At 38.8% G+C, this 27276-nt stretch overlaps 2 protein-coding genes across 2 annotated transcripts in view; both read right to left on the reverse strand.

Moving 5' to 3' along the window:
* Positions 1 to 17297: 17297 nt before the first annotated feature.
* LOC117192384 (neogenin-like) overlaps positions 17298 to 27276 on the reverse strand; it is a 78518-nt gene continuing 68539 nt past the window's right edge. Inside the window, 8 exon segments of the mRNA XM_033397052.1 lie at positions 17298 to 18192; positions 18261 to 18394; positions 19097 to 19193; positions 19254 to 19423; positions 19425 to 19502; positions 19562 to 21129; positions 21199 to 21481; positions 21571 to 22330. Coding sequence (XP_033252943.1) covers positions 17963 to 18192; positions 18261 to 18394; positions 19097 to 19193; positions 19254 to 19423; positions 19425 to 19502; positions 19562 to 21129; positions 21199 to 21481; positions 21571 to 22330 — 3320 coding nt within the window. The 3' untranslated portion in view covers positions 17298 to 17962.
* On the reverse strand, positions 18446 to 19044 carry LOC108158410. Its single transcript, XM_017290679.2, has one exon. It carries the CDS (start codon positions 18918 to 18920, stop codon positions 18513 to 18515), a length of 408 nt encoding a protein of 135 aa, XP_017146168.2. The 5' UTR covers positions 18921 to 19044; the 3' UTR covers positions 18446 to 18512.

Consider the following 27276-nt stretch of genomic DNA (forward strand, 5'->3'; position numbering starts at 1 on the left):
TGCATTCGGATGAATTAAAATAACTTTGGTTAATTGATGCTTATTTTTAAGCATTGTTCAATATTTTTCCAAAAATCCCCGAAAGCAATGAACTTATTAAAACAGGTAAAAATCCTCCTTTTTGGATGAGAACTTTTCTCTTAGACTTTATTGACCGTTTTGGACATGAAATAAGACGTAATGCATTTTTATACTTTTTTAGAGCATATAGTTGCTTTTTTGATATCTTATGATTTCCTCGTAGAGTATTCAACACTATCTCCACTAATGCTTTTACTAACTCAATGTCACAATTACTTATAATTGCATTTCGAAGTTAATTATTTGCCCTTTTGAGCACATACAATAAATGTTTGTTCGCTTTCAGTCGATTTAGATTCTTTTTGTAAACCATTTTCATCTGAAAAGCAAACCGTATACTCAGAATTAAAAATATATGTACGAAATCTAAGGAGATCATTTATTCCCTGAGTAAGATCAATAAGTAAATAACCATGTGGTTCATCTGTCACCTCCTTATATATTCTGAAGAGCTCCTGAGAATTTTCAGGATAAATTTGTCTTGCTAAGCATTGAAATTGTAGCTTATCTCTAGGATTTTTGAACGCAACGATGTATTTTGTGTTTAGTGAAATATCTCGAGTATGTGATGATTTATGAAATTAATTTTGTGTAACCACTATTACGGATAAATTCCTGTGGTGTGATCCGTTTGTAAATAGCTCACAGACATTTTTATTAAATGCACCCATCATTAAGTCATCTAGTATTAAAAGAATAGGCTCATGATTTTCATTTTTAATTGTTTCGGGAACTCCTTTATAGTATTCGATGGTGTTAAAATTTGGCTTCATGCTCCTCTCCATAACACCAAATTATTCGATTAATTGAAATGCTCAGCAAATCATTCCTTTTGTTTATTAAATTTTCTAAAAACGTTATCTTACCAGATCCTGAAGGTCCGCAAATAAGCATTGTAAAAGGATGTATAAATTGCTTAAACATTTTTGGGTTATGTTTTATTTATTAATATTTTATAAATGTTTTCTAACATCTAAGATATTCTAATTACGCGTCTCCTGATCGCGCTTTTTGGGGCAGTTTTTTTCTAAGTGAGTATCAGATCCGCAATAATTACAATAAACAACTTGTGTGTATCCGCTTTTGTGAGGATCCTTTTCAAACAAACGCTTAAATGAATCCATTTTAAACAACTAGTTACTACAAGTGCTGAATATAAACTGAAAATCTAAACATATGAGTCACTATTACAGTAGATAGCGTAGTTAGAATTTTCCAAGATAATAAATAGCTTAAATAAATTATTTAGAGCACATCTCAGAGGAATTTTTTTGTGGATTCTACAGTTTGTAAACAAATTTGGATAAAATGTGAGACTTTTTCCTATATCGATATCAATAATATTATTTGTTAAATACTTAGATAAAAACTTTTTTTTAATTTCACCACGTACAATAACGGTGCTAAATCTATTTAGTGGTGAAAGTATTTCACCTAAACTTAAATATGATATTTCACCATCTGACCATTCCAATCCATTTATGGTTTGACGATTAATATTTTGTTGTTTAATCATTTCATTATCCAATTCATTCAGATGATATGGTGGTTTGAAATGAAAAAAGTTTGGTGTTACTGTTCCGGTTTGCATAAACGCCAATTCCTTAATAAAAAGTTGTTTATTATTTCCAAAGAGGTATTGAAAATCAACTATAACGCTTGAATTCCTGTCGATTGTGTTCATGTTGGGTTGAGATTTTGTAATAAACTGAATGAGTCGTTGATTCCTATCTCCTTTATATACAGCCCAATTTAGTAAAAGTTCTTAGTTTAACAAAAGCATTCAACCCAAATGGACACGCTTCAATCAAAAAGAATTAGGTCCACTAGAAAGAAGCAGGATCACGAAGTCATTTTCGGTCTCGAATATTATGTAGTACATAATTTAAAACTTAAATGCGGTTTTTCAACTACAAGAAAATTCACTCCAATGATATGGATGCAGCAAAGCAAAAACAATTTCGTCGGTTTAGATAAAGATGAATGGATGCAATTGGTTACATACAAGGAGTATATCCAATTGAAACTTGATCAGTATGATTTTTTGATGCCTGATACAATTATAGACCATCCATTATTGCCCACAATTAAGTGTAATTTTAGATTTCGAAAATCAGATAAGCAGTATGTGTTTATAATAAATCAGTTTGGAAATAAAATTGAATTTGATAGTGAGTCCTGGAGATTGTTTTTAAGATTAGGCATTTTTTTTACCACATTTTTATGTTGGAATACGATACTTAAGCAACAAATTATATACCTCTACTATAATAATATTATTCCTAAGTCTGCAGCCTTACAAAAATTTGATGTTCAACTAGCTGATTTAGACGGTACTTATGATAGAAATGTGCAAATAGATTTAACCCGTTTATGCTTTGAAATTTCAAAAAAAAATGTGTAATCAAATAAAACGCGATGTTCTTGAGTATAAGCAAACACTTTTAAATAAGCAATCATCCCAACATAACAATAGAAAATAAAAATTATATTAAAAATGAGTAAGCAACAAGTTGTTAATGAAATACATAAGCCTGCTAGAAGAAATTTCATTCGTCGTAAATTCGTACAAAAGGGAATTAATGACACGTGGCAAATCGATTTAGTTGAAATGATACCCTTTTATAAGGCAAACAAAGGATATAGGTACTTGCTGACAGTAATTGACACGTTCTCGAAGTATGCCTATGCAGTTCCCGTTAAGTCTAAAACAGCTTTAGATGTTTTATCAGCATTGAAGAAAACATTAAAAATATCTAAACATAAACCTAAAAATATTCAGTCTGATCAAGGAAAGGAGTTTTTTAATGTAGCCTTCGGAGAGTTAATGAACAAGAATAACATTAACCATTACCACACATATACACACCTTAAGGCATCTATTTGTGAACGTTTTAATAGAACATTAAAAAATCGTATGTGGAAAATCTTTAGTATGCAGGGTAATCATACGTGGATTTATACCTTGCATGACTTACTAAAAGATTATAATAATTCATATCACCGTACTATAAAAATGAGGCCTATAGATGTAAACAAACAAAATGAAGAGTTTATTTTGAAAACCGCTTATAATATTTGTAAGGTATTTCCTAAACACAAGTTTTCCATTGGTGATCCTGTTAGAATAAGTAAATATAAAGGTATTTTTACAAAGGGCTATGATCCAAACTGGACAACCGAAGTTTTTAAAATTTTAAAAGTAAAGTCTACTAATCCTGTAACATATGAACTGGAGGACTATAAGGGGGAAATGATCAAAAGCTCATTTTATGATCAAGAACTCCAAAAAGTTAAAGATGAAAATGCTTTCTTAGTGGAAAAAATACTCAGAAGGAAAAAAGAACAAGTTTTTGTTAAATGGTTAGGTTTCGATGAAACACACAATTCATGGATAGATAAAAAGAGTATATTAAAATAATTAAGCACGCAAAATATTTATCAGATTTAATTTATTTTTGTGTATTTTTTACATTGAAATATAGTTTTAATTATACACAAATTAAAAAATAATAATAATATAATGTTAAATTTACTTATACCATATTTTGTGTATTATTACTAGCACCTAAAATATTTTTAATTTCATAGTGATTATGAGCTAATGTTGAAATACTATCAGGTAATATAAATCTATTGTCATCCTTATAATTTAGACTTATCTTATTTACAATTTCAGTATAAATTTTATGACCTCTACTTCTAATAACTCTCTGTTGTCCATAATAAGTTTTTTTATGTTTAATGCATTCAATATAATGAGTATGAGTTAATCGTTTCACTACTGACTTTTTTACGCCTTTAACCTTTTTTACGTTATAGTCAGTGTTATCATCTTTAGCAATTATATATGAGTATGCTTTCGCTTTTAATCCTGCAAACGACGTCATTATTTTTCCTGCATTTTCGTCTTTCATTAATCCAAGCTCTTTGTTATCAGCGAGATTGATACCGAATCTGTTTGAGGCTAGGTAATTGGTTGTATCAAAGCGATTAGGATTGAATTTAATTAAATCATAAAAATCTTCTTCTGATGATATAATAAATGAATCTGTATCCATATAGAGTATTTTTGATGATGGACATTTTACAGAATGAAAATTATAGAAATAGTCATACATTAACCATTTTGAAAGTTCTAGTACACTAACTCCAATGTATATGGGCTTATCATAAAAAATTCGGGACTTAGTTGATTCAATGGCAGCCAAATTATCTCCAAAGATTTCAACACTGTGGAAATTATGTCTTGTTTTGCGTTGTCTAAACCCTGCTGAGTTTTGTCTTGAATCATAATGCTTAACTAATGCAACCTCACGACGTTTTTCTACATTCTCCATTGTTTTACCGTAAACGGCATTAACCATTAATTTGTAAAAGTTTATCTCAAAGTCATTGCTAGCTAATTTTCTAAGAGATGTATTGAGGTCAATATAAGGTTTCAGCCAACAGGACTGATTAAATGATAAAACTCTAGATATTTTTTCTAAAATCATACCTTGCTCTATACATAACTGTAGCTGCTTCAAATGGATTATATAGTTCTTTTTATCACTTAAGTCAGCTATTAGTTTTGTCTGCTTTCCTCCTGGTGGAATCTTATTTTCGGGGCAAAAAGGTAAACTATTATGCTTATTATGAATATCATCAGGATATCGCATATCTACTTCTAAAATATATCCAACATCACTAGATGCCGATATGCTAAGAACGTTGAAAGATGAAATTTCATCGTTACTTAGAAATTTAAAATTAGAAAATGGAAGGGGTTGACTCATAGCCCATCCATATAAGTTGTTGGCGTCAATATATGAAAGGAAATTTATGGGTTCAGTAGGCTTAAATTTATTATTTAAATATTTGTTATTTGCTGTTGCAATCCGTTGAGTACATTGGGTCAACCCTCCACGAACAGCAGTTTTTAAAAAATTATAAATGTCAGGATCACTAACAAGTTCTAATTCTACCCTTGTGTATTTTAACATTGCATCCCATGAAACTGAAGGAGCAGTAACATAATTAATGGGGTCTAACCTGTACACTCGGGAACAAAGAATCCTAAAATTCTCAAATACATCAGCAAGAATTAAAACATCGCTTTCCAAATATAATTTTAAATAATCTCTAATAGATTTGCAATTAAATGCGCTCCAAACCTTCTGAGCAAAGTTGTAGTCTTCAACACTACATTCCTCATCATTCAGTGAATTATAAAAATTATCTCGCGAAGGAAGCAGGGATTCATCAAATTTTTCAAAACTATCCAAATAATCATAGGGAAATACTCCCTTTCATCGTAGCATATCAAATTTTTCACCTTGATATTTAGTTTTCAAAATTTTAAAATTCGCTATGTTCATATAACTAGCGAGTTTTTCTAAGCTTGAATTTAAAAATCTATTTGAATCTATATATCTAATTTTATATTGATGAAGATAAGATTCATCGAGCTTACAATTTTGAGTTAACGCAATATATAACTCTTTATTGCAAGGAATGGGTCTTAGTTCATCTTTTATTGACGTAACAAATAAATGTATATCATAAAGAGACAAGTTATGAAAAACTACCGGGAAAAAGGGATCGCTTAATCTAAATGTCTGTTTACACAGCTTATGAATAGGACCTACATATTGTCCTGTAAACTGATCAAAGAATTTTTCTCGATCATCATCAGAAATTTGTTTCTCGCAGGCATAGCAATCACCGTGTTCCTGATAATCCTCATCCCAAATGTTAAACTGATAGATTGGTTTTTTATAGGACTTCCAGTACTTCTCATAAAGTCCATCGGTTTTCATCCTAAGTGCTTGACAAAATTTTTGGATACAATCCGGTCCTGAAATAACGAAATCATAATGTTTATGAGTTTATTGCCTTTGCTGGAATGTTAAAATATTTACCTTCGTATGTCCACATCTCATTTAGATGTTCATTGTATTTATGTACAATATAAAATGATGCTGCACATGCTGTATGCCTCTGTGCCATAGTAGTTGATGATTTTGATGGATCATTAAGATTTATATGGTAATTTTCCAAAACTGCTTCGATGTCAGCATAAATTACTACTGGTGGAGATAGTTTTTTAGAAAAACTTTTGAATACAGTTTTGGTATTAGGTTCAGGATACAAAGCAGCAACTTTTCCACACTCTTTAGAGTCATGTATAGTATTTGTTGTACTATAAAATTGCAAGCAGTTCTCGCAATAATATGCAGTATTATGGGATTTACTATGTTGTGAATAACATAATTTTCTCATGCGCGTTATATATGCATAATGCATCATTTGCATATTATCACTATTAATTCCAAGCAAGTTTATGGGGTGAGTCCGAATTTTCTTAGTCCTCACTGTGGGTCCCACAACGTTTTTTCCATTCTCATCGACTTCATAAACATTGATGCTAAAATCCTCATTTGCTGATTCGAATCGCTTGATTCCTTTGCTTGTTATTGGAAACTCAATTCCGGAAAAATTTAATCTTACTCCTTCATAATAAATGATGTCTTGCCGTATGTTTCCGCATCGATAGGATGATGGTATTGTTAACTTATCTCGGTAAATTTTTTTTAATGCTGCTGTTTGATATATAGTTTTAAGGTGTTTTTCATAGGCCAATGATGCTAAAACACACCACTTGAGACAAAAATCATCGTCATTTTTAACATTTATGAGTGCATTTCGTGACTTAATTTTTTTGGGAGCTTGGATAAACCTGTTTGCAGCGATATGCTCTAGTTTTATCATGGTAAGTTCAAAATATTTAAAACACTTTATTGCCCAACCTGAATCCTTCTCCTGGAATTCACTGCTGAGAGCTATCAAATTTTCTATGGTATCATTTAGATGATCATCAATCAGCTCGTTTTCATATATTGGTTTGTATGGAGTAATGAAATGCTTCATTGTTTCTGTTAAGCTTTCATCATCAGTGTTTTTAACGTATAATCCATATACTTTTAAATTGTATTTTATGGATCTGTACTCACTCATGCAGTGACGCAATAAATTGATAATATCATTTTTGCAATCATGAAAAAACTCTTTTAAATCAATCTGTTCACTTTTATTTGAGTGAACACGATATGATTTTAAAGGAAATCGCGACTCCGTTGAAATTAAAATAACGTTTTCATTTTCCTCTAGTTGAGCTGCTCTTGCATTCTTATGTTTGTCCGACATCATATGGCGTCTTTCCCTAGACGAAGGGTAACTTTCACCGCAAATTGAACAGTCAATAATCCTTAGTTCCATCGGAGTATCCAATCGAGGCCGTTTTGAAGCTCCTGACGTTGAAGGACCTTGAAGATCACTTGAATTAGATCCTTTGCTCATAAGAATCTCAAAAGCATTCCTAGGTCCCAAGCATGCTTCATAATGACTATCAAACTCTATTAAGTCGATGGACTTAGAGCAAAGATCACACACCACATTATTACGATAATCAGAGCATCTCTCATAATGAGATTGAAACTCTGAAAAGTCAACGGAATTATCACACATGTTGCACTTAACTTTTGATGCCATTTTAAGTTTTTTTTTTTTTTTTTTTTTTTTTATCGAACTAACCACTTTCACTATTGAAATAGGACTAAGGGTTTCCTTTTTAAATAGTATCTTTTTAGGCCCCCAAACACCTTCTTAATCTTTTATATCCAAAACAAACAGTACCTGCTCACAAACCTGTTTCAAACGATTCCTACTGGGTCAATCTAATAATATGAGGGAAAGGTTACAACCTCTATTCTACCTGAAATCCACTTATTCTTTTTATGTAATCCTCACTTGGAAGAAACCTGTTTAAAACGAATCCTATGATTCTCTTGTAATAAGAGGAAGTGAAATTCAACCAATCAAAAGTAAAACAGCAAACATTTAAAATAAATAGTGGTTAAATGTGTTATATTTATTATATACATATGTTTATATTATTTTTAGAAAAATACATAAAATATTCTTATTATATAAATATGTATTCGTATTATTAAAATTTCGCCTCAGCTAATTTTACCGCAGCAATTAAGTCATCATCATCTTCATCCCGAAGTAGTTCCTGGAGTTGAGATCTTTTATCATCATCCTGATTATCTACTAAATCGAAAATGTTGTCATCATCCGGGAAAATGTATGATGGATTATCATTATTAGGCGTTGCATTCCTTGGGTCATCGTCGTCATCATCCCATTTAATGTCACTTAACCAGGTCAAGTTGCTCTCGAGATAGGTTTGGGTCTTAATCCCAAAAATCAAGGACAGGTCTACGGAGCTCGGCTGAGAGTCCAGATTTATGGTCGATTCCGGTTGGGAATCGATAAAAATGATTTCAAGGTCATCCATCGTTGTTGAAAGATTACTAGTTTATGTACTAGCTGTTAGCTGTGAGTAGTTATTATATAGGCATTTTGCTATGGGACAGTGTTAGGTACACAAAGGAGGAATATAAATTATAGAGAAAGTAGAAAGGTTCAAGGGCATCGAATCCGTTTTTCAGGAAACACTTAAAAAATACCTCTAAACTATCACATTAGATTCATTGCAAAGGGATGACCTACCTGTTTGAGGGTTGTTTGAATCGCAACACGGGACCAATCGTAAAAACAGGTTCATTGACAGTAAGAGGGAGGAGAGAGAATATAAATGAGCGAAGGATCGATTTGAGAGGATTTTACATGGTTGAGAAACAGGATTGAGTTAATGAACAAGAATAACATTAACCATTACCACACATATACACACCTTAAGGCATCTATTTGTGAACGTTTTAATAGAACATTAAAAAATCGTATGTGGAAAATCTTTAGTATGCAGGGTAATCATACGTGGATTTATACCTTGCATGACTTACTAAAAGATTATAATAATTCATATCACCGTACTATAAAAATGAGGCCTAGAGATGTAAACAAACAAAATGAAGAGTTTATTTTGAAAACAGCTTATAATATTTGTAAGGTATTTCCTAAACACAAGTTTTCCATTGGTGATCCTGTTAGAATAAGTAAATATAAAGGTATTTTTACAAAGGGCTATGATCCAAACTGGACAACCGAAGTTTTTAAAATTTTAAAAGTAAAGTCTACTAATCCTGTAACATATGAACTGGAGGACTATAAGGGGGAAATGATCAAAAGCTCATTTTATGATCAAGAACTCCAAAAAGTTAAAGATGAAAATGCTTTCTTAGTGGAAAAAATACTCAGAAGGAAAAAAGAACAAGTTTTTGTTAAATGGTTAGGTTTCGATGAAACACACAATTCATGGATAGATAAAAAGAGTATATTAAAATAATTAAGCACGCAAAATATTTATCAGATTTAATTTATTTTTGTGTATTTTTTACATTGAAATATAGTTTTAATTATACACAAATTAAAAAATAATAATAATATAATGTTAAATTTACTTATTCCATATTTTGTGTATTATTACTAGCACCTAAAATATTTTTAATTTCATAGTGATTATGAGCTAATGTTGAAATACTATCAGGTAATATAAATCTATTGTCATCCTTATAATTTAGACTTATCTTATTTACAATTTCAGTATAAATTTTATGACCTCTACTTCTAATAACTCTCTGTTGTCCATAATAAGTTTTTTTATGTTTAATGCATTCAATATAATGAGTATGAGTTAATCGTTTCACTACTGACTTTTTTACGCCTTTAACCTTTTTTACGTTATAGTCAGTGTTATCATCTTTAGCAATTAAATATGAGTATGCTTTCGCTTTTAATCCTGCAAACGACGTCATTATTTTTCCTGCATTTTCGTCTTTCATTAATCCAAGCTCTTTGTTATTAGCGAGATTGATACCGAATCTGTTTGAGGCTAGGTAATTGGTTGTATCAAAGCGATTAGGATTGAATTTAATTAAATCATAAAAATCTTCTTCTGATGATATAATAAATGAATCTGTATCCATATAGAGTATTTTTGATGATGGACATTTTACAGAATGAAAATTATAGAAATAGTCATACATTAACCATTTTGAAAGTTCTAGTACACTAACTCCAATGTATATGGGCTTATCATAAAAAATTCGGGACTTAGTTGATTCAATGGCAGCCAAATTATCTCCAAAGATTTCAACACTGTGGAAATTATGTCTTGTTTTGCGTTGTCTAAACCCTGCTGAGTTTTGTCTTGAATCATAATGCTTAACTAATGCAACCTCACGACGTTTTTCTACATTCTCCATTGTTTTACCGTAAACGGCATTAACCATTAATTTGTAAAAGTTTATCTCAAAGTCATTGCTAGCTAATTTTCTAAGAGATGTATTGAGGTCAATATAAGGTTTCAGCCAACAGGACTGATTAAATGATAAAACTCTAGATATTTTTTCTAAAATCATACCTTGCTCTATACATAACTGTAGCTGCTTCAAATGGATTATATAGTTCTTTTTATCACTTAAGTCAGCTATTAGTTTTGTCTGCTTTCCTCCTGGTGGAATCTTATTTTCGGGGCAAAAAGGTAAACTATTATGCTTATTATGAATATCATCAGGATATCGCTAAGAACGTTGAAAGATGAAATTTCATCGTTACTTAGAAATTTAAAATTAGAAAATGGAAGGGGTTGACTCATAGCCCATCCATATAAGTTGTTGGCGTCAATATATGAAAGGAAATTTATGGGTTCAGTAGGCTTAAATTTATTATTTAAATATTTGTTATTTGCTGTTGCAATCCGTTGAGTACATTGGGTCAACCCTCCACGAACAGCAGTTTTTAAAAAATTATAAATGTCAGGATCACTAACAAGTTCTAATTCTACCCTTGTGTATTTTAACATTGCATCCCATGAAACTGAAGGAGCAGTAACATAATTAATGGGGTCTAACCTGTACACTCGGGAACAAAGAATCCTAAAATTCTCAAATACATCAGCAAGAATTAAAACATCGCTTTCCAAATATAATTTTAAATAATCTCTAATAGATTTGCAATTAAATGCGCTCCAAACCTTCTGAGCAAAGTTGTAGTCTTCAACACTACATTCCTCATCATTCAGTGAATTATAAAAATTATCTCGCGAAGGAAGCAGGGATTCATCAAATTTTTCAAAACTATCCAAATAATCATAGGGAAATACTCCCTTTCATCGTAGCATATCAAATTTTTCACCTTGATATTTAGTTTTCAAAATTTTAAAATTCGCTATGTTCATATAACTAGCGAGTTTTTCTAAGCTTGAATTTAAAAATCTATTTGAATCTATATATCTAATTTTATATTGATGAAGATAAGATTCATCGAGCTTACAATTTTGAGTTAACGCAATATATAACTCTTTATTGCAAGGAATGGGTCTTAGTTCATCTTTTATTGACGTAACAAATAAATGTATATCATAAAGAGACAAGTTATGAAAAACTACCGGGAAAAAGGGATCGCTTAATCTAAATGTCTGTTTACACAGCTTATGAATAGGACCTACATATTGTCCTGTAAACTGATCAAAGAATTTTTCTCGATCATCATCAGAAATTTGTTTCTCGCAGGCATAGCAATCACCGTGTTCCTGATAATCCTCATCCCAAATGTTAAACTGATAGATTGGTTTTTTATAGGACTTCCAGTACTTCTCATAAAGTCCATCGGTTTTCATCCTAAGTGCTTGACAAAATTTTTGGATACAATCCGGTCCTGAAATAACGAAATCATAATGTTTATGAGTTTATTGCCTTTGCTGGAATGTTAAAATATTTACCTTCGTATGTCCACATCTCATTTAGATGTTCATTGTATTTATGTACAATATAAAATGATGCTGCACATGCTGTATGCCTCTGTGCCATAGTAGTTGATGATTTTGATGGATCATTAAGATTTATATGGTAATTTTCCAAAACTGCTTCGATGTCAGCATAAATTACTACTGGTGGAGATAGTTTTTTAGAAAAACTTTTGAATACAGTTTTGGTATTAGGTTCAGGATACAAAGCAGCAACTTTTCCACACTCTTTAGAGTCATGTATAGTATTTGTTGTACTATAAAATTGCAAGCAGTTCTCGCAATAATATGCAGTATTATGGGATTTACTATGTTGTGAATAACATAATTTTCTCATGCGCGTTATATATGCATAATGCATCATTTGCATATTATCACTATTAATTCCAAGCAAGTTTATGGGGTGAGTCCGAATTTTCTTAGTCCTCACTGTGGGTCCCACAACGTTTTTTCCATTCTCATCGACTTCATAAACATTGATGCTAAAATCCTCATTTGCTGATTCGAATCGCTTGATTCCTTTGCTTGTTATTGGAAACTCAATTCCGGAAAAATTTAATCTTACTCCTTCATAATAAATGATGTCTTGCCGTATGTTTCCGCATCGATAGGATGATGGTATTGTTAACTTATCTCGGTAAATTTTTTTTAATGCTGCTGTTTGATATATAGTTTTAAGGTGTTTTTCATAGGCCAATGATGCTAAAACACACCACTTGAGACAAAAATCATCGTCATTTTTAACATTTATGAGTGCATTTCGTGACTTAATTTTTTTGGGAGCTTGGATAAACCTGTTTGCAGCGATATGCTCTAGTTTTATCATGGTAAGTTCAAAATATTTAAAACACTTTATTGCCCAACCTGAATCCTTCTCCTGGAATTCACTGCTGAGAGCTATCAAATTTTCTATGGTATCATTTAGATGATCATCAATCAGCTCGTTTTCATATATTGGTTTGTATGGAGTAATGAAATGCTTCATTGTTTCTGTTAAGCTTTCATCATCAGTGTTTTTAACGTATAATCCATATACTTTTAAATTGTATTTTATGGATCTGTACTCACTCATGCAGTGACGCAATAAATTGATAATATCATTTTTGCAATCATGAAAAAACTCTTTTAAATCAATCTGTTCACTTTTATTTGAGTGAACACGATATGATTTTAAAGGAAATCGCGACTCCGTTGAAATTAAAATAACGTTTTCATTTTCCTCTAGTTGAGCTGCTCTTGCATTCTTATGTTTGTCCGACATCATATGGCGTCTTTCCCTAGACGAAGGGTAACTTTCACCGCAAATTGAACAGTCAATAATCCTTAGTTCCATCGGAGTATCCAATCGAGGCCGTTTTGAAGCTCCTGACGTTGAAGGACCTTGAAGATCACTTGAATTAGATCCTTTGCTCATAAGAATCTCAAAAGCATTCCTAGGTCCCAAGCATGCTTCATAATGACTATCAAACTCTATTAAGTCGATGGACTTAGAGCAAAGATCACACACCACATTATTACGATAATCAGAGCATCTCTCATAATGAGATTGAAACTCTGAAAAGTCAACGGAATTATCACACATGTTGCACTTAACTTTTGATGCCATTTTAAGTTTTTTTTTTTTTTTTTTTTTTTTATCGAACTAACCACTTTCACTATTGAAATAGGACTAAGGGTTTCCTTTTTAAATGGTATCTTTTTAGGCCCCCAAACACCTTCTTAATCTTTTATATCCAAAACAAACAGTACCTGCTCACAAACCTGTTTCAAACGATTCCTACTGGGTCAATCTAATAATATGAGGGAAAGGTTACAACCTCTATTCTACCTGAAATCCACTTATTCTTTTTATGTAATCCTCACTTGGAAGAAACCTGTTTAAAACGAATCCTATGATTCTCTTGTAATAAGAGGAAGTGAAATTCAACCAATCAAAAGTAAAACAGCAAACATTTAAAATAAATAGTGGTTAAATGTGTTATATTTATTATATACATATGTTTATATTATTTTTAGAAAAATACATAAAATATTCTTATTATATAAATATGTATTCGTATTATTAAAATTTCGCCTCAGCTAATTTTACCGCAGCAATTAAGTCATCATCATCTTCATCCCGAAGTAGTTCCTGGAGTTGAGATCTTTTATCATCATCCTGATTATCTACTAAATCGAAAATGTTGTCATCATCCGGGAAAATGTATGATGGATTATCATTATTAGGCGTTGCATTCCTTGGGTCATCGTCGTCATCATCCCATTTAATGTCACTTAACCAGGTCAAGTTGCTCTCGAGATAGGTTTGGGTCTTAATCCCAAAAATCAAGGACAGGTCTACGGAGCTCGGCTGAGAGTCCAGATTTATGGTCGATTCCGGTTGGGAATGGATAAAAATGATTTCAAGGTCATCCATCGTTGTTGAAAGATTACTAGTTTATGTACTAGCTGTTAGCTGTGAGTAGTTATTATATAGGCATTTTGCTATGGGACAGTGTTAGGTACACAAAGGAGGAATATAAATTATAGAGAAAGTAGAAAGGTTCAAGGGCATCGAATCCGTTTTTCAGGAAACACTTAAAAAATACCTCTAAACTATCACATTAGATTCATTGCAAAGGGATGACCTACCTGTTTGAGGGTTGTTTGAATCGCAACACGGGACCAATCGTAAAAACAGGTTCATTGACAGTAAGAGGGAGGAGAGAGAATATAAATGAGCGAAGGATCGATTTGAGAGGATTTTACATGGTTGAGAAACAGGATTGAGATCGAAGTTAGTTCACATTATCACCGATAGGTGGCGCCACCAAGTAGTAAAGGATAAGGGACGGCTGTATATTTAATATAAGTAGCTTAATTAATTTTTATGTCTTCCTATTATAATTTTATTCTTTGTGTGCTCCTGTATATATCTCCATTAATTTGTGTTCTCTTACCATTCAACCCTCTATACTTATAAAATATCCTATAAGTATTTATTTAACTTGACCAGTTAATAACATAGCAGAAATTGTTTCCCAATTCAATGTTAATAAAATATCTTATAAGTATTTATTTAACATGATCACGTAATAACATAGCAATATGATGCACATTTACATTCAACATGCGCCAAGCTGCACATTCTTAAGCATATGTTGCTGCAACATGTTGCGAATTTGGTAATTCAGTCTAAAATATGACCGTCCCTTATCCTTTACTACTTGGTGGCGCCACCTATCGGTGATAATGTGAACTAACTTCGATCTCAATCCTGTTTCTCAACCATGTAAAATCCTCTCAAATCGATCCTTCGCTCATTTATATTCTCTCTCCTCCCTCTTACTGTCAATGAACCTGTTTTTACGATTGGTCCCGTGTTGCGATTCAAACAACCCTCAAACAGGTAGGTCATCCCTTTGCAATGAATCTAATGTGATAGTTTAGAGGTATTTTTTAAGTGTTTCCTGAAAAACGGATTCGATGCCCTTGAACCTTTCTTTCTACTTTCTCTATAATTTATATTCCTCCTTTGTGTACCTAACACTGTCCCATAGCAAAATGCCTATATAATAACTACTGCTATAATGACTCGATCCAATTTAAATCACACCTTTTTATACGATTTGTCTGGGGTTTTTATTTATATTCAGCTATTGAATTCCTCCACTTAGCATACTAATATTAACAAATTTGTTTGGGTCTGAAACAGTTTTCTGTTGGTGGGATCAAGGGGCACAGCTGCAAAGCATTGCTACGCACAACCATTCCTTCTTATTCCGCCGACACTCATTATTGTTGAATGGGATCCAATCCTTGGACACCTTGGGATCCGATACCATGTGTGGCAAGATACCTTCCTCCTACATCCGACACCTCTCATGCTTAAAACGATGGCACTCGAAGAAGTACTGAAGTTTTCGTGAGAGATGAAGTATAAACGGAGCAGAAAGATAGTGACTTTTAAAGGTCCTATTGCTACCAATGCGAACTTCGACATCCACTTGTCTACTGCCCCAAGAATGTGGTATGGCTATAAATATATATAACATATATAAATATTGAAGTGTAATACAGTTTAGCTAAGGCTATAGCGGATGCGCTTTAGTTCGGGCCTTTTAAACACCGAATAAACTCATTAGATCTCCATGGATGCACCCGTAATCACCTGAAAGCAATGATATATAGCATGATTAAGGAAGACTTCACCAAATTTGTTTAAAAAGGACATGTCCATTTGGCGTGTGATTAGTAGCACCGAAATGTTTGACGCACTTGTATCTGGCCGGTGACATTTTCTGGCCGCAGCTGTTGTGCTCTGCTCCGTTCTGGGGTGCGAGGGTTGGAGGTCGCTCTCCAGATTCACCCACCTCCAGTGCGAGTCGTATGGCGAGTCCTTTGTGACTTTCTCGAAATGCAAACTCAATCTCCTCGGCAGGGGACGCGCGGGAGTCAATATACACTGCCAAATGCACAAGACGCGCGTTACAAACGCGTGGGTGAGTCTAGAATCCTGATTGTGGCCGAGAGCCTTGGGGTTATTTGGGGTTTGCCTATGACAGATGAATTGGAGCATGTATCGTCGCTACAATGGCTGGCGTCCATTTCTGTACAACGTCAGCAAGGATTTCTGCCAGCTCATGGCAAATGTGAACGATGTTTCTTTTGAAGGACTTGTCATCAATGCTATAATGACTGGATCAAACCTAAGCCACACCTGTCCATACAATGTGGGTGTTAGCATATCATCAACAAAGTGAAACAGTTTTAATTGGATCCATTTATTGCCATCATTTAGCATGATATCATACTGGATAATTTGGAATTCACAGACGGTTTGCTGAGAACTTTACCACTCCCCAAAGGCGACTATAAGATCCAACTACGATTTGCCACTGAAAAAACGTGGAGAGTGCAAGTGTCAGTGTTTTTCGCAAGAGGTTCTGTATTTGATATAAATTTGGACATATGATATGTGCTATCATATGTCCAAATTTATATCAAATACAGAACCTATCGTTTAGACTTGTGAAGTTTAATGGAAAATTAATAGATATTTACATTTTAGCTAAGCTTTTGCTGACACTACGCATAGTCATTAGGCAGTCGTAATCACTTCAATATTTGTTATTCGCATTGGTTTCGAAGTCACTAAACTATAGCTTCATTACCCGTAATGTGTAATCGGTTTTTGGTTGAATGGAAATGGTCTCGGTACAGCGTCAACTAGAATCTGTCTTTGGAAGGACTTGCCATCAATGCTATAATGACTAGATCCAACTTGAATTATACCTGTCTCTACGATATGAGTTAGCATAAGTATCATCCATAGCACGACATCTTACTAGATAATTTGGAGTTCGGCGAGGAGTTTGCTCGTATGATATTGCATACTCTTGTGCTGTAGAAAAATACATGAAGGTGGCTTTGATTTTATTTTGAGCACACATTTGGGCCGCTATATCTTCGGCGTAGTACCTGCTGTTCAATCAAAATCTCGATTTTATTGAGAATTTTTTGGATGAGGGGGATGTTTTTCTGATGTCAATCAGTTGGCAGGACTATCCCAATGAAAAAGACGTAAAGCTGTCTAGGCTAGACATTAATTCCCCTTCTTGGACGTTGAACGAATTCCCCTTGAGATTCGGTATTCGGGGGCAAACAGGGCTAGATCGGCATACATTTCTGTAATCCCCTTTTTCCTGTTTTTGTGGACTACACAATACATAGATTAGTATAAAAGTTACGTTCCTAGGGACATAAATAGTACGAAATTTAGCTTAGACGTAGATGCAGATGCTAATGCATATGTACTATATGAATACAATATGTAGACTTAGAGAATAAAGCGGATCTGCATGCGTATGAAATGAAGGTGCTGCAGTGTGATAAATATGAAATGTCGTGTGGTAGCCAGGAGAGGCAGCCAGTTCAGTCAATCCTGCACACAATGAACGCACTTCTGCACTGGCTGTATGTTTTTACACAGTTTTCTTGTTGCTTAATCGTTAACTAACTATACTATGATGCTATTTATAGTTATGGATGTGTGTATCTAGGCTTAAATATGTATATGGCGGCGTCGTTCGTATTTACAGTTCTCGTAATTCGATCGTTCATTCATTTGCAGGTGCCGCTTCACTGTTAACACTCGAACTCGTTGGCCGTGATGGCGCTCAGATCCTTCATGAGACCCTCCAGATTGGCCATCTTCTGGTTGAGCTCCTCTGTGGATGTGCTCGGTGCCAGTCTCTGGATCTCGACGGTCGAGTGTGACACCGACCCGCCGCCCTGCAAGCGATTTGGCGTGGCGGCCGAGAACGATGGCTTCTTGTAGGGCGACTGGTTCTGTGGACGTATTGTTATGGCAGGAGCTGAAAGAAACAAGGTCGTTTGAGCGTCAGTGGCGCCACAAGATCGCCTTTACGGACCAGATACTCACTGTGCTTGTTAATGGGCGTGGCTCCCCCAGTGGGCGGTGGCCCTGGAACGATGAAACTCTTGAGCGGATGCCCGCGCTTGGCACTCTCGATGGTGGACACACAGCCATTGCCAGCGGCTCCATTGCCGGCATTGCTGCAACAGTTCAACAGGGAGGAGAGAGCAAAGACAAACAATTAGATCTAGTTAAGGTTTTGTTTTGTTTGTGCTTTATATTGCTAACAAATTCATTTGATTCGAACGAATTATGGCCCTAGTTGTGGGCCAGGGCCCTCCTGGCGATTACTCGACTGACGCTGTTGCCCTGGAAGTAAAGCTTGCGCGCGTTCTGAATCTGCCTGGCTTTCACGGCCAGACGGGTGTACGGCAGACGGTCGCTGGCGGACATAATGCTCCACGTGTAGCTGGCCAGTTCGGTAACGGTGGCCGAGTCGCGCATGCTGAACACCCCTCTGGCCTGGTGGTTGATCAGAATCTCGTCCAGGCGGAACTTGTTCATGAAGTTAACAAACGGCACCGGCGACGACATCAGCATCAGCTGGTGGTCCACGCGACGCTCCAATGTCTGCCGATTGAGCTTGATCATCTTCATCGACGGCTCTCGCACCAAATTGACCGTCACACGGGAATCAATACGTCCCCATCGCGATCTCGTGCCCATGCCTCTGCTTCAACTATAACTATATATCCCCAAGCTCGCAAGACCGGAGACACAACAACTGTTTCGAATTTAGATGAGAATTTTGTGGTGCTTCTGAATTGCTCTGAACTAAATTGAATCGAGTGCTTGACTAGATTTTGGGTGTGTGTGTGTGTGTGTGGGGTGGGTTAACTAACCAGAAGCTGGCATCGTAGCCCCCGTAGCGGTGCTCGGGCGTTTGGGCCAGCTAGCCCGGATACTGCGGGCGCTCCATCGTAGAGTTCATCGAAGTGGCTGCTGGCGGGGAATGGCGTTTGATGATCCGGACAAAGAACCCAATGGTCTGCTACTCACTCATGTAGCCGGGCACGTAGGAGCGCTTGTCCAGCGAGTTGGTCACATGCCCAGGCACTCCGCCAGGCGTCTCCACCTCGTACTTGCTGTGGACCACCGAGCGGGGCAGGGTCAGGGCCCCACTACTGGAGGCCCCATCGCTGCAAACGGGCGTGACCGTGTGCGTCTGCAATGTTCTTCAGCTCCATCTGTTCGTGATGGATCCATAGATCTGGGGGCTTTGGCACTCCCACGTTGTTCTTTTGATAGCTGCAAATCGAAAAACAGGTCAGAAAGTGGGACAGGGTCCGTAGCTCTTAGGACTTTACCTCTTTTTCGTATGCTCCGGTGACGATTGGGGCTTGCTGCGGCAGAGAAATAGAATGGCAAAGAGGACAACCAGCAACACCACGACCGTGGCTCCGATGATGTACAGCAGCTGCTCGTTGTCGATGCCCTTGGCAATGGTGTCCGCCTCCTGCATGATCACCGCAGCCGTGGTCGTGTAGGACACCAGAGCGGAGAAGGGGGCATTGTTGTTGCCCTGCTGCTTGCTGGTGCGCGCCTGCACCTTGAAGTAGTAGGTGGTGTAGGGCTTCAGGTTGGACAGCATCAGCATGGTCTCCTCGCCGGTGAAGGCCTCAATGGACCAGTCGCGCTTCGTGGTGTCCGTCGTGTAGTAGATGTTGTAGCCGGTGATCTGGCCCACCGTGTGCTTCGGCGGCATCCACTGGATGATCACCGTGGGGGGATTCTCCTCGTCCAGGCGCACAGTTACCTCCCGCGGCGGCGTCACTGGCACATTCTGGTAGGTGCTGTTCAGCACCGACATGGACCAGGCGGACTCGCGGCGCCCCTTCACCACCTTTACGGCGAACTCGTACTGGGTGCTCGGCCGCAGGTCTTTGATCATGCAGTTGAGATCGGTGGTGTTGTGGTAGCGATAGCGACTGGATCCCGTGATGCCGTAGCTGACCGTGTAGTGGCGGTTGTCGGTCACGTGCTGGTTCTTGCTCAGCATCGTGTCGATCCAGTAGACAACGATCGAGGAGCTCGACATGGTGATGGCCCTCAGGCCCACGGGCACCTCCAGCGGCACCGGCACGTCGATGGGCTCCTCGTCGCGGGTCTTGATGTTGTCGTAGATCGGCGGGCCATCGCCCATCACATTGCGCGCCCTCAGCGAGACCACATACTCCGTGTTCGACTCGAGGTTTTTGAGCACGTGGTAGCGCTCGGTCTCCTTCAGCTCGATGGTGTTCTCGTCGGGTATGCCTCGGCCCCAGCCCAGCACGTAGTTGCGTATCTTGATCTCCGGCTGCTGCGGCGGACCCCAGTGCAGGCCGATGTTCTCCGCTCCCGGATGTATATTGATCCAAATCGGTTTGCCCGGCACCTGCGTCTCGTCCAGATCGTTCTCCAGCGTATTGACGCGATACCACTCCGTGAACGGCCCGGATCCATTCACCGTCATGGCCGCAATCTTCACCTGGTACTCGGCAATGCGGTCCAGTCCGCTCAGCTCGAAGTAGCGTATGTTGGCCGGCGTGCTCTTCACCTGCGGCGCGTCCTTGAACTTGCGATACCGGATCTTGTAGCCTGTTATCTGGCCATTGCGATCCTCCTCGGCGGGTGGCTCCCAGTGAACTGTAATAGACTGCCCAAAGAGACGAAAGGGTATACTCACGCTGGAACTGGTCACCTCCAGGGTGACATTGTTGGGCGGCTCCGACGGCGTTGAGGAGTACGTCTTCACCTTGATCTCGGCCGAGGGATCGCCCATGCCGTTCCGATTGAAGGGCACCACACTGATCACGTAGTCCGTGTAGGCACGCAGCTCGGTGAGCAGTGCCTCCATGGCGGTGCTATCGTGGTACAAATCAGCTCCGCTTTCGTTCTGAAACGGGTTCAAAGGTTCGATTAGCCTGTGGTCTGGGGCGACTATGGCATCGGGTGCGTGTTCCACCTCCGAGTAGTAGACGCGATACTTGAGTATCTCTCCGTTGGTCACTGCTGGCTCCTCCCAGCGCACGTAGATCTCGCTGTGACTGCGCGCATGGCCCTCAAAGGCCCGCGGCGGTCCGGCTATGTTCACCTCCGGCTGGGTGCTGACCTCCAGCGGGGCAGAGGACTCGCCGCTGCCGAAGTTCGTGCTGGCCACCACACGGAACTGGTACGTCCTGCCCGGCAGCAGCGATTGGATGTTCACCTGCAGGTCGTCGTGCGAGTTGGTCACCATTTTCTGCTCCCTAAACAGAAACAGAAACGGAAAAGAGTTTTAATTCCGCCAAAAGGATGCCAGCCGTCTGTCAAAAGCAGGAAGCAATCAGATACCCACCTCTCGCTGTTGTTCATCTTGTAGTAGACCGTGTAGTAGACCACTTCCCCGGCATTCTGCAGGGGCTCCGCCCAGCTGAGGGTGACGAACCGCGGCTTGACTATCTGGGCCGCCAGGTCGCGGGGCTGGCTGGGCAGACGGGCCAGGAGTCCGCTGCCCAGACTTTTCAGTGGCACTCCACTCCCGGCGGCGGCATTGGCGCTCGCTTCCTGCTCGCTTGAATCTGAGGGGGACGCAAAATTGAAGGATGGGGGCAATGGCAATTGCAGCTTCTGTTGTTGCTGTGGCTGGGATTTCTTGTGCTTGTTGCTCTGCCAGGAGGGCAGTATTTTCTGGGGATCATCGCCGTGCTTGTAGGCAGCGATCAGTGCCTCCTTCGTCTCGTCATCGTCGTACTCGTCGTCATCGTCGTCGTCTTGGTCGTTGTCATTGTTGCTGTTGCCCCTGTCCCCAGCACTGCTCTCCCGCCGCAGGGCGCTGGCCTCGTTCCGCCCAAAGTTGCGATCGTTGAGCGGCTGCTCGGGCCGTGAGGCCTTCCCCGAGTGCTGCAGGCTGTCCAGCAGGGTCTTGGAGTACAGGAGCCGCGTGGTCGTCCCACTGTCCTAGGCGTCGTCGTCCCCGTCCTCGTCCTCGTCCAAGTCCTCGGTCGAGCACAGGCTGGCCCCCGATTTGGTGCGCAGCGGCTGCTGCTCTCCCGAGCTGTACGGTCGTCGTCGTTTCACTGGACTGCCGGAGGTCTGCAGGGACTTGGTGGACTGGCCTTGGGGTTTGCGTTGTTTGATTTTCACTTTTGGGACGGGATTCGGGAATGGATGTCGCGTCGAGGAAATGATAAGCCAAGGAAAAGTGTCGAAGGAAACGGAAACAAAGAAGAACAAATAAAACAAAACAAAAGTTAATAAATTATATTGACAAAATTCATTTTATATCACATTTCTTTATTATTAATTGCTACCGACGATTCTCCTTTGCGATCCGATGGGGAGAGCGCACCAGTAACGCCTGGTATCAACATCATCGATAATAATCGATTGTTTTTGGTTTGGAAAATATCGGTTCCGTGAAGGCTTTTAGGCTTTCTTTCCGACCAAAAATCTGTGGCCTTAATTACAAAACAATTCGGAAGGGCCCTAGAATATTGCACTCGTCCTCAAAGCCTTTTAGTTTAAAGATATGATCCCTGATGCTCCACGGAGTCCGAGAGACATGAGCAGGAGCCTCCTTAAAGGTGGCACATATTTTTCATTTATTTATTTTAATAATCTTTTGTGGATTCTTGAGAAATCACACGAAATGTATCTCAAAAAATCAAAAATTTACAGGATTAAAACGAGGGGGAACGTTGTGAGTTGCTGCGAACACCGCAACTCTACATTTATACCCGATACTTAGTCAGTATGGATCTCCTCCGGCAGACGCCGCGAATATTAAACGACACGACAAAGAGTGCGTGCGAGAGAGACAGAAAATCAGTCTGAGCGTGACGTCGGACGCTGCGCAGCCACTGCAAATTGATTTGTTCCTTTTGGCTATAAAAATGTGTCTGATCTGATCCAGATTCAGCAATCTGATAGATATGGTTATACTCTACGATTCTGCGTTTTTGGTTTTCTCGTATCTTTGAATTTGTGGATGGCACAGATTTTCGTCCTTTGTGGGGGCGGAAGTGGGCGGGGCAAAGTTTTGAAATATACTTGTAGCAGTGACATATCACAGAAGTTCGGATATAAAACGTCGTTGCTCTAGCTCTCATAGTCTTTGAGCACTAGGCGCTGATAGGGACGGACAGACGGACAGACAGACATGACTCAATCGACTCGGCTATTGATGCTGATCAAGAATATATGTAAAGGACAGTGTATCAAGCAGTTAGCACTATCCCATCTAAATTAACATTTGAACTTAAGATACCATCGATAAGACCTAACCGATATAACCAGACTTAACCGATGTTTAAAAGACCTAACCGATAAGGGGTTATCGATACGGGAGTCGGTTGTTGGAAGTAGAAGCAGAAAGTTGAACAAAAAGTCGGAAGAACAGACTCATTAATTGCACATCTTAAATCATACACTTTGTACTCTTTTTCGAAAAACACTATTAATAAACGATACATTATTATTAATCTTACATTTGGGGGCTCGTCCGCGTCGAATACAGAGCTCGGAGTGTATGAAAAAGAAAAACAGAAGAAAGCAGAAGCTGATGCAAGAAGAGGATTGTTGAAAAGTTGTTAAAGTTGTTGTTTGTAGCTACATAAAGTTGTAAAGTTGTTGTTGGTGGCTATAAACATTAAGTTGAACAATCCAAATTCTGTGAGCCTAACAGAAGACACGGAGTTTAATAAAAGATCGGTCGTTTACCTCGGTTGGAAAATTGTGAAATTCATTGTCGCGCCGCAGCGTCGCCTTGTCCGTGCGCAGTACGTACACAAGCAGAAAAAACACGCACAGACACGTTGTGTGTGATACACACTTATAAACAGAAAAGACAAGCACTCGTCGGGTACACAGACACAAGTCGAAAAGAGCCGCAAAATGATGCAAACACCGCCGCCGTTGCACTGGAAAGAGAGAGAGAAGGAAGAAGCTGTACCAGGAACGTCGCGCCCGAGTGCAAACGAGATGGAAGATTTAGAAAATGCAGAAAACAATACTGATGACAAGATTGATCAAATGATAAAGTTGCTAAGTTTGAAACTGCTTTGCGATGAGCAACGAGAAATGAAGATCGCTCCAGATAATTTTACAAAAGTTGTGAGCGATTGTGATGGAAAATCGGTTCCCATAGAAAAATGGTTTGAGATATTCGAAAAAAATGCCGACGCATATGAGCTTACTGAAAAGCAAAAGTATGTGCAGGCCAGAGGAAAAATGTAGCGAGCAGAGTTGTCGTCGTGAAGAAAAAAGATGGTACACTTAGAGTTTGCGTAGACTACAGTAAGTTAAACAGCATGGTATTGCTGGACTGCTTCCCAGTCCCGATCATGGAGGAAGTCTTGGAAAAGCTGCAGTCGGCTAAGTGGTTTACCATAATGGACCTTGAAAACGGATTTTTCCATGTGCCTATGGAAGAGCAAAGCAAGTCGTATACGGCCTTTGTTACAAAGGAGGGATTATTCGAGTTTAATAAAGCGCCTTTCGGATTCAAGAACTCGCCAGCTGCGTTCATTCGGTTCGTAAGCTATATTTTTCAAGAATTAATCAACTCTGACATTATGCAGCTTTATATGGACGACATAATTGTTTACGCCGCGTCGCCCGAGGTATGCATGAGGAAGACGAAGTTGGTCCTGAAGACAGCTGCGCAGTTTGGCCTAAAGATCAAGTGGAAGAAATGTAGCTTCATGCAGCCACGCATTAGCTTTCTGGGCCATATCATTGAGGACGGGAGAATCTGGCCCGGCAAAGAGAAGACAGCAGCTGTCAGTCGGTTTGCTACGCCCAAAGACATTAAAGCAGTTCAAGCATTTCTGGGACTCACAGGCTTTTTCAGAAAGTTCATCCCTGGCTATGCACAAATTGCCCGGCCGCTCACGAATCTACTCAGGAAGGAAGCAGTTTTCAACATTGGCGAAGCAGAGCAACAGTCGCTACAAACCTTAAAGAATCTGCATGTAATCGCACCTGTATTACATTTATACTCACGAGAAGCGCCAACGGAACTCCACACGGATGCATCCAAGGAAGGTTTCGGAGCAGTTTTGTTGCAGCAGTTTGATGGCAATTTCCACCCGATTTACTATTGGAGTAAAAAGACTACACAAGCCGAGTCCAAACGTCACAGTTACTATTTGGAGGTCAAAGCTGCATACCTCGCACTCAAGAAGTTTCGTCACTACCTGTTGGGGATCAAATTTGATCTTGCCACTGACTGTGCGGCGTTTAAGCAGACAACAACGAAAGCAGATATACCCAGAGAAGTTTCCCAGTGGATTCTGTATATGGAGGACTTTACATTCAAAGCAGTACACCGCCCAGGGGACAGAATGAGACACGTGGACTGTCTCAGTCGTTTTCCGCAGACATGCATGTTCGTGACGACGGAGCTAACAGCTCGGATAAAGAAAGCACAGCAGGATGACGATTTCATCAAAGCCACAGTTGAGATCCTGAAGCAGCACCCATATCAAGACTACAAGCTTAAAGGAGGTCTTCTCTTCAAATCTGTAAATGGCAATGACGTATTGGTGGTTCCAAGGCTGATGGAAAGGGAAATCATTCAAGGATCGCATGAAGTTGGTCATTTCTCCACAGCGAAGACAATGCACTCAGTTCAGCAGCAATACTGGATTCCGCAAATTGAACGGAAAGTAAACAAGTTGATTACTAATTGTATCAGTTGTATAATTTTCAGCAAAAAGTTGGGCAAACAAGAAGGCTATCTTCATTGCATTGACAAGGGTGACACACCACTATACACGCTGCACGTTGATCATTTGGGACCAATGGATGAGACAGCCAAGCAATACAAGTACATTTTTGCTGTGGTAGATGCATTCTACAAGTTTGTGTGGCTGTTCCCAACTAAGTCAACAGGCCACGAAGAAGTTGTGAAGAGACTGAGCGATTGGTCATTTGTGTTTGGTTTTCCAAGCACATAGTCAGCGACAGAGGAGCAGCGTTTACATCCAACGCATTCAGCGAGTTTCTCAACGAGAACTAAGTCGAACATGTGTGTACAACGACAGGTGTGGCGAGAGGCAGCGGTCAAATTGAGCGGGTGAACCGTTCAATTTTGGGTATCATCGCAAAGCTCTCAGCTCAGGAGTCAACGAAGTGGTACAAGCATGTGCCACAGGTCCAGATGGCGATTAATTCGCATGTGACCAAGCGAAACAAAACATTGAGAAGGCGCAAGAGGTGTACAAGCGCAATTATGATATAAAACGACGACCTGAGCACGGCTACAGACTAGGAGACATGGTCGCGATCAAGAGGACGCAGTTCGTCGCAGGACGCAAGTTGGCCAGCGAGGATCTAGGCCCATATGAAGTCACCAAGGTAAAGCGGAACGGTCGCTACGACGTCAGAAAGGTTGCTCAAGTCGAGGGGCCAAATATCACAGCAACGAGCAGTGACAATATGAAGCTATGGCGTTTTGTCTCAGAGAACGATGATATATTATTATCTGGGACAGATGAAGATGAGCAGGAGGGCCGAATGTAAAGGACAGTGTATCAAGCAGTTAGCACTATCCCATCTAAATTAACATTTGAACTTAAGATACCATCGATAAGACCTAACCGATATAACCAGACTTAACCGATGTTTAAAAGACCTAACCGATAAGGGGTTATCGATACGGGAGTCGGTTGTTGGAAGTAGAAGCAGAAAGTTGAACAAAAAGTCGGAAGAACAGACTCATTAATTGCACATCTTAAATCATACACTTTGTACTCTTTTTCGAAAAACACTATTAATAAACGATACATTATTATTAATCGTACATATATATACTTTATGGGGTCGGAAACGATTCCTTCTGGACGTTACACATATCCACTTTTACCACAAATCTAATATACCCCAATACTCATTTTGAGTATCGGGTATAAATATACAAATACAAATACACAACACACACACACACATGAAATCAATTTTGAGTATCGGGTATAAATATACAAATACAAATACACAACACACACACACACATGAAATCAATTTACAAAAGCAGGAGGACAATGAAAGGACAATGTTTGTA

This window comes from Drosophila miranda (assembly GCF_003369915.1).
Source record: "Drosophila miranda strain MSH22 chromosome Y unlocalized genomic scaffold, D.miranda_PacBio2.1 Contig_Y2_pilon, whole genome shotgun sequence".
Classification (NCBI taxonomy): Eukaryota; Metazoa; Arthropoda; class Insecta; order Diptera; family Drosophilidae; genus Drosophila; species Drosophila miranda.